Below are 8,918 nucleotides of genomic sequence, written 5' to 3' on the forward strand. Positions count from 1 at the left end.
TTTTAACAGGTCTGACGCTACTATGCGCCCCGGCTGTATCTAGGCTAACGGCTAACATGCTAACTATTATTTTTATGTCACTAGTCACTTGAAACAAATTTAGGACGATAGGAGACGGGTTGAAATAAACCGAAATTTCCCTTTAAAACGTGCCAGTTACGGATAATGGTCTGAAAGAAGATAATCTAAGTTGTGAAACAAAAAAACAGGCTGAATGTTAGAGGAATGATGAGGCCAAATTAAAGTTCAGAGGTCTACTGCAGCTCCAAATATTCTGGGACTAGGTTTAGGTTTAACACTAATTTCAGCAAAAATACTATAGATGTCAGGGTTAGAGGACAAGTGCACAAGGCAAGCATCTTCTGTAACTGTCATGGTGACAGAAGACTCACTCAGATTGGATTTATGTTAATGTTGGAATTGACAGTCTATATATAGTTATAATTTCTAGGTTTGGTAGGATTAATGTTTGTGTGAGTGCATCTGTATGTGTTTGTATGTGTGTATAAGTTGACCACTCCATCTCCTCATATAAATACATCTACAGAAGGGTAGTGAAAGGAAATGCGTATGTAAGACAGGGCTGAAATAAAGAAACTTAAGACATTTACAGTGAATGGCACAAGAAGAGACATATGATTAAGTGTGGAAAACAAAGTTCATCACATTCATCTGTCACCGCTGCTCTGCTCTGACAAATAATTTATAAAATGCCTCTTCCCTTCTGTCTTTCTCTGTCCACCCCCTGCTCTCCTCCCTCCTCCTTTACAGTCTGGTGGTCGTCGTTCCAATTTTGCCGCCACTCCTCGCCGTCAGCAGCAGCAACAGCAACAGCAACAGCAGAACAGTGCCAACTCCATGATGCAACCGCAGCATGGAGGACACGGCCAGCAAGAACCTCTGCCCTCCCACTGCGTCTCCCCCATGTCCCAGGGAGGGCAGGGTGGCGTGACCAGCCAGTCTGTGCCTGACCCCCACCAGGTAGGGGAGGAGAAACACTGAGGAACCATTAATTGTGAAAGATCTAGTGCAGTGATACTCAACCCTTGGCCAAATGTAGCTCATAATAGTGTGTTAGGTGGCCCCACAAACCATTTTCTAATTTACAATGAAAATAAATTGATTCACACTGGCAATTTTTTGTACCTTTACTTTAAATAAGAGACCATAGTTTACCAAAAAGCATAAAAATAGAGCTTGTTTACCAAAAGAATGCCAGGAGAGGACCCCACATAACAACCCATCAGAGGTCCAGGCTAATCCCCCAAAGTCCTTAAAACACCCCTGCATACACCATACTCTGTTCAGGGCTGCTGCGGTTGGCCCCTGGCCTTCTGTCAATTTGCAAAGTGGCCCCGGGCAAAGCGAGTTGAGTATACCTGGTCTATTGTGTAGTGTTTAGTGGCATCTGGTGGTGAGGTTGAAGATTACAACTGACTACAACTTATCTCATGTGCCAAGTGAGGGTGTCCCCGACTCAGAATTTTCATAGTCGAATCTGATTTGACAGATTTTTCCTTTAGCCAACTAATCATCGAATCATGTTGTTTTCCCCCTCATTGATTAATGAGCTCATTTGCGTCAGTTTCCGCTCCAGAGAAAAGAGCTAAAACACCCAAATAAACAAATTTAATTCTTCAGTTGACATAATAAGATAATAATAATAAAAGTAAAAGTAAAACAGTTTTCCTTCTTTCTGACTTCAAGTTACTTCATTAAGCAACTCAGGTTCATACAAGTTCATCCACAGGGACTGTGCGTCATCGCTCTCAATCGTCGGACAAAAAGTAGCCAAATAAAAAATAAGAGTCTATCAAGAAAACAATCAGTGGTGAAATTCGTTTCAAGACACTTCAGGTAAACGAATAATCCTTCAAAATTTTGATTTGAGAGCACATACCTCCTCCAAACTTCAGCACTGAGCTGAAGACAGCGACACAAGGGAGCCACACCGGTGCACCGGCGTCGCTGTCCTCAATGCCGCAGAAAAGCGCTGAAACGGAGATAAAGGGGAACCCGTTTTTTGCTTATTTTAACTGGCCCATCCAGTTTTCTGGAGGCCCACCCACAATCAAAATCCTGGCGCCGCTACTGCTCCAAAGTGTTTGTTTATGCGCTCCACCACTGTAAATCATCACCACATGATTCCTGAGCACGGCACCGCTGCTGCTCACTGCTCCCTCAGGGGATGGGTCAAATGTGGAGAACAAATTTCACACACTCAGGTGTGTGACAATCAGTGGGACTTTAACTTTAACTTTAAATCACTGTAGGCCTCAATGCTGCTCTGATGGTCCTGCAGCGCACTGACTCACCTCCGCTTATTTGGATCGAGCAACTGGGTGATTTATTCATGCGTAGTAATGATTATGCCTACTGATTAAACGCAGGTGTCATTTTCAGTTTTTTATTAACAGAAATTAGGCTGATGTTTGTATCAAAATAGGCTATATATCATGAATTACTAGAAAACAAATACATACTATGTCAAATCAAGATGTTCAGCAGCAGTGAGCACCCCCATATAGTCAGAATGGTATGGTCTTGTTTCATAACCACATTTTGCAATGATTCGACGGCGAGACTGGCAGTCGAATCAGACTTCTCCAAATCGAGTCACCGAATCATCGACTATTCCGGGTCACCCCTAGTGCCAAGAGAACAATGGTGGCCAATGCGAAAACGCAAATGGCCCCATCTAGAGCCAGTGTTTGGTTTGTCCTCTCTGGGATGCTGTAGAAACAACATGGCTGACTCCGTGGAAGAGGATCTGCTGTGTATCATTCTAAAGAAACGAAAAGCATTCCCAGCTTCAGTTGATTGCACATTATTGGAAACATAGTTATGAATATTATATTCCATTCCTGCCAATCTATCCCTCTGAATACTACACACAGACCTTTAATAGAAGTATTGTTGTTATGAGAGAGTGATTGATAATCTGTCTGTTCCAGCAGGGCCGTCCCAGCTCAGTGTCCTCCCAGAGCAGCCAGCAGAGCATGAGGAGCTCATCCTCCAACAAACACATCTCCTCCTCCAGTGCCACCCCGTCCTCCTCCTACTCCCTGCTCCAGCCCCTGGTGCCTGAGGTAAAGGAGTTGAGCTCGGGATACACTAGGCTGAGCGCCAACCCCATGGTAGGAGAGAGAACCGCCACACATCCGCTGTCTGCTGGCTAGCTGCCTTCTCCCTGTCTGGCTACTAACATCAGGAGAGAGGGACTAATATTTAAATGCTATCTTTGTCCACTGGGAGCCTCTGCTCACAGCACATGTCTTTCCTCTTCTCGACTGTAGATAGGCCACATAACTGTTTGTAGCAGTAAGTAAGAGTAAAGATAGGTGCAAGATAGGGCTTTACTCTGCTATTTTCATCTCAAATATCAATCAATCAATCAATTTTATTTATAAAGCCCAATATCACAAATCACAATTTGCCTCACCAATATCACAAATCACAATTTGCCTCACAGGGCTTTACAGCATACGACATCCCTCTGTCCTTAAAGACCCTCACAGCGGATAAGTAAAAACTCCCTCCAAAAAAACCTTTAACGGGGGAAAAATATTTCTGGGTTACTACTATGTAATTGAAATAAATTATATTGACAGGACAAGTAAAATGTCCATTCACTACGTCCTCCCTGTGCCCACTTGTCTCCATAAATTCAAGATCAGGGCAATACTGTCAGCAACCTACTTACTTTTAGATTCTAGCAGCTATAGTCAGTTAGTGTTAATTTTGTGACTGTTATGATAAATAGCCAGTGGACTGTGTCTTTTTTTGCAAATAAAAAGACATTAATAAGAGTGATAGATCTGTCAGTATTTAGGTGTTGGCTGACAGTCTAGCTACCACATAGGAGGCTGAAAAATGATTTACACAAGCAGTCGTGTACTGCCCAAGTAGGGCTGAGTGATGAAATGATCTCGATAAGTTCAGTTTATTTACTTTATTAATCCCCCTGAGGGGAAATTCAATGTTTTCACTCTTGCTTGTCAATTACACACAGGTCCGAAAGACACACACATGCACAAACAGGACCTATACATGCACAAAGTGGAGAGATGTCAGAGTGAGGGGGCTGCCCTTGGTGAGGCGCCCCGAGCGGTTGGGGGGTTCGGTGCCTTGCTCAAGGGCACCTCGGCAGTGCCCAGGAGGTGGACTGGCACCTCTCCAGCCACCAGTCCACGCTCCATATTTTGGTCCGGACGGGGACTCGAACAGGCGTCCCTATGGACTGAGCCACTGCCGCCCTACGGCTTGCAATAAAGTATATGTCAGTAATGATGATAAACTTTGGACATTTTTTACTTGATATGAAATGATCTAGCCTATCACACATAAGAAATAAATGCAACAGCAGTCAGTCAGTCAGTCGCCTCTCTTCTTTACCTCTGCTCTGTGTTGCTGCCTGTTTGCAGGAGGGTGGGGCTGAGTTCCACACACAGAGTGGACAGCAGCATAACTTCGGAGAAGAGCCCACAGCAGAGGGAATGAAACAGAGTCTAGGATATATTTGACCGTATAATCAATCTGTGTAACACATGCTAAACAAGCTGAACACATGCACAAGTGTGGCATTTTGGCCATTCTGTCCACAGTAACTTGCTGCTTCCTCTTAATCCACACTTTGTTTGTTTGACACAGCCCGGAGCTTGTTGTGCTAAAGTGCTGGACGTGAACTTGCGTCATCCTCCAAGGCTGCGGAAATTGTTGAAAAAATGGCTTACACCTCGTCAGTTGTGAAGTGGTTTGGACATCTAAAATGCGAGGACGCATTGATAAAACAGTCTGGAAAACATGCTGTCAGTCAGTGCCAACCCAGATGGAAAAATGTAACAAACTGAGAGTTATGGATGTTACTATGGTTCTAGGAAATCTGGATGACTATCAGTTCCCTTACCTGAAAAGGACCCATCCCAGCAACTACACCATTACTTAAATATGCTATAAGACAGGCAGATAAAGCATGTTTGCAAAGGTGAATGTTTGCATTTAGATGTTATTCAATATATTTGATCACAAAGTCCGTAGTAAAATATATCCAAGAGTCTGTTTCATTCCCTCTGCTGTGGGCTCTACTTTGAAGTTATGCTGCTGTCCACTCTGTGTGTGGAGCTCAGCCCCAACTTCCTGCAAACAGGCAGCAGACTGGCTGTGGTCACGTGTTTTTTTAAAATTTATTATTGCTGTGTGATAGGCTGTTGTATCTCTTTATATTGAGGAAAAATTTCCAAAGTTTATCATTGTTACTTACATAAATTGTATAGCCTTGCCCCATCAAAATTGTTTTATCACCCAGTCCTAAATTAGCCAGTTCAAATGAAATTTGAGTCTTACACAGATCTCAAAGGACAATTCTGTTTTGCAACGCAATCACCACAAAAAATATTGGCATTGTACGTTTCTGCAAATCATGGATTTGTTACATTTGTATGTTACTTTTAGTACCTGAAACTTCGCATTTCTTTGCGTTTCAATTATTCTGTTGTTAAGGTGTGGTTAGGTTTAGGCAGAAAAACTTCTTGGTTATGGTTAGGAAAATCATGTTTGGCTAAAATACACATTTTTTTCTGGCATTACTGCTGATAAGGCAGTGGTGTCTCAGTAAAAAACAACCACTTTTCGTGGCACTATCCCTGATGGGGAAAAACAGCGACAGGTAAAACACAAGCAGTTTTGTTGTTTGTCGGTCTTGAGCAGTAGTCTGTGGTCTGCAGCTTGGCGCCAAGCCTAGGTGTCACCATCCCCTCCACCTCCTGATGAGGAAGGTCACTTTAGAAACATTGATACGATTCGTATGTAACATGCAGATGTAATGTATTTGTGGTTTGCAGAAATGTACATTGACAACATCTTGTACTGGCAACTGGGCCGACTTTGGTCATCCTTTCATTAAGCCATCTTTCCTATCTGCAATGATATTGCTATACAGCAGCACCACAAACCTGTCTGATCATCTCACTGCATGTTTCTTGCTGCATCTCACTCTGTTGTGGTCACATTGCATAATGAATGGAAAGAGCAATTACCAAAACACCATTTACCATTTAAACACGTCATTTACCCTGAGCACTTACTACCTCACTTAATATCGGAACACGGTTCGATAACAGTTACTGTATCCTTATCATTTTTATTACATGAGCAAACCTGCAGACATCCAGGGAAACCCTCAGTGAAACATTTGAGGCACAGAAAATAAAAATAACATACTGCTCAGATGTGTGCAGCTCTACTTAGACTGTCTGCACGCAACTCTAACTATGGCTTCATTGTTGCTTTCTGCATAGTCAACCTATATAGCCATTTTGCAAACTCCTCATCCATCTGAACTTCACCAGTGCCATGCAGTGTTACTAATGTGATGTAAGGCTGACACTGACGTTTTACTCTTTTCTTCATTCTCTTTTCACTACCCTTTCTCTCCCTTCCCTTCTGCTTTTTCTCAAACTGTGCTTTTCTTCTCTGTCTCACTCTGATTCTCGCTCTCTCTGGCTCTTTTCCCTTGTCTCTCCCCCACTTCTCCCTACAGCCAAAGCACCAGGACACTTTCTCCCTGGCCCCCCAGCGGCCCCTCACCACCATCAACCCCATCGGCCACTCTCTCCATCCGAATGGAGCACCCACGCTCAAGCCTTCCCCAGTGCCACGCACCATCCAGGCCATGCCCTGGGAGCAGCGCTCTCTCTACAATCAATGAGACCCCTGGGAACCAGCCGCCCCCCCTTCACGTCGCGTCCAGCACCACCCCCACACACCCTCCTCATCTCCCCACCCCTTTCGGACCCAGCATCAAGGAGGGAGGACTTTGGACGCCCCTCCGACCTCTTACCCTCCTCTGGAACGTTGTGTTTGGGAACAGGGATGGGCACCATTGAGAACTAGCTGAGATTGATAACTGAGTAGTTAGTTTTAAAAAAAAATGTGTTGCCTTGACCCTCATGTATGATGTATGCCATGTACTGGATATAAGTTAAAATGTCTGCCCCCTGATCTGTCCTCTCACCAAGAATTTATCTGCCCATCCTCCTCTTCCACTCTAATTATGAAAATATCTATCCTTCCCATTATGAATAGTGTGTCTCTCTCTGCCCCGCCCTTTATCTATATGTTGAATGAAACAGAAGGCTATTTTTATCAAGAGTATGTTCCAGACTTTGAACAACGAGGGATGCTAGGGAGCTGCATTGTCAAAGTAAATGTGACAGAATTCACCCTTCAGTCTGATATGTTCTTGAACATAAGGCCCAACTTTTTAGTGAAATGAGGCCTCTGAAAGGAGAAAGGGATACTTTCTTTTTCTTCTTCGTCGTCTTTTTTTTTTTTTACGTACCCCTTCAACGTGCTCCAGAATGAAGTTTGTGTATAGTGTGTGTTAGGAGGTGTCATGACTATTTCTGAAAGGCGTTTTTCATTCTCCCTGATGTCACAGTACCCACACCTCTCAACTCCAAGCATCATCAGCAAGGAACACAACGTATGCAGCCCAGCTGACTGTTGTTCTGCACAACATGTTGACATGTACCTGCCAGTTTGGCTTCTCTGTGTTGAGAAGACGGGAACCCTGCTGTTGGTAAGGACCTCAATGTTACCAGCAGCCACCACCACAGACATTGACAGTTTGGAGTGGTTACCTTCTTTAACACACAACTGAAAGCTCACTTTTTTTCTAAACTTGCATCTGACTGGTGGCTTGTTGTTATTGTAGTTTCAATAATCTCTTGGCTGGGAATCAAATCTATAAGATAACAGTACAAGTCTCTGTCTCTTTTGTTCCAAACTCACTGGTAACATTTTTGTTCCTTTCACTTTAAAGCACTTTAAGAAAAGTGCTGTATAATTCTTACTGTCTCTGCCACCCACCCCCACCCTTTATCAAGAGCTGTGTTGGCTGTGAAGATGTAATATTGCCTTACATCAACCCCTCATCATTACTCACTCACATGATCAACAGTGACTTATCAGCAGTATTGGGCTGGTTTGAGCCCATGTCATGGCTGGAAGCTACAGTGGCCAAAGTACAGTACATGTGCAGCTCTGGACACCTCCACCCCCACCACAGCTCCAACACGCCCTGCTATTGGGAGAAGTTTGCCTTCAGGGCTTTCTGCCAGAAAGCCTGTTCTTGGTTAGATTTAAGAAAAAGATCATGGTTTAACTTATAGTCTTAAGGCAAACTTCTCCCATGTGCACACTCCCTTCAGTGTTGCTTTTCCTTCAGAAAATGTCATGGCTCCGTCTCACTGCTCGCAGGATGAATTTAGTTAACACCTACCTGCAGGGTGTTTCAATAAGGAGCCAATCACAATTCGCCAGATAACCCCAGATAAACACAAAAAAAGACCAAGTGAATTTTGTAAACCTCAATTTGAATAATAGTTTAATCACGGTTCCAATATGTTCTGTTACAGTATCTTGCTAACTTGGTGTTCATTGAAATACCCACAGTTCTACTGACATTGTATTTTTCTCTTTTTAAAGTTGTTTCTATTTTTATTCATGACATGTTTTCATTGTTGCTTTCTCTCTCCTTGTAAAGTGTCTTTGAGTATTTAGAAAAGTGCTATACAAATAAAATGTTTTATTATTATCACCATCAGTGCTGCTCTTCTTATGTATATGTCAAGATGATTGTTTTGAGCCTGTAGTCTTTTTTTAATGATAATCCTTGTTTGATTATTTCCCCCCTAAGAACTGAAAAGATGCACAAAGATATTTTACAGGTAAATAGGATTTCTCTCAAGCTAAACAACTTGTTCCAAGGTCAAGAATGAACTCATGCTCGTGAGCAAACGTGTCCTAAAAGTGCTCTGAATAATGTAAAGTGGGACACTTACAGTTAAATAACAGTTGACCAAACTTCATCTGATAATGAACACTGTGATATGGGCAAATGCTCCTAAATAAACAAG

The 8,918-nt window shown here is 43.0% G+C and overlaps 1 protein-coding gene across 4 annotated transcripts in view; it reads left to right on the plus strand.

Moving 5' to 3' along the window:
- The window catches only part of LOC126406104 (zinc finger protein 646-like), a 48,285-nt gene extending 39,686 nt beyond the window's left edge, over positions 1-8,599 (plus strand). For 2 of the 4 annotated variants that reach the window (XM_050070278.1, XM_050070281.1), the window contains 3 exons: positions 772-981; positions 2,955-3,137; positions 6,539-8,599. In XM_050070278.1, coding sequence (XP_049926235.1) covers positions 772-981; positions 2,955-3,137; positions 6,539-6,706 — 561 coding nt within the window. In that variant the 3' untranslated portion in view covers positions 6,707-8,599. The remainder of the gene's footprint in view (positions 1-771; positions 982-2,954; positions 3,138-6,538) is intronic. The other 2 variants (XM_050070280.1, XM_050070279.1) reach the window with 2 other exon arrangements.
- The last annotated feature ends 319 nt before the right edge of the window (positions 8,600-8,918 follow it).

The sequence above is a fragment of the Epinephelus moara genome, chromosome 18 (assembly GCF_006386435.1).
Source record: "Epinephelus moara isolate mb chromosome 18, YSFRI_EMoa_1.0, whole genome shotgun sequence".
Classification (NCBI taxonomy): domain Eukaryota; kingdom Metazoa; phylum Chordata; class Actinopteri; order Perciformes; family Serranidae; genus Epinephelus; species Epinephelus moara.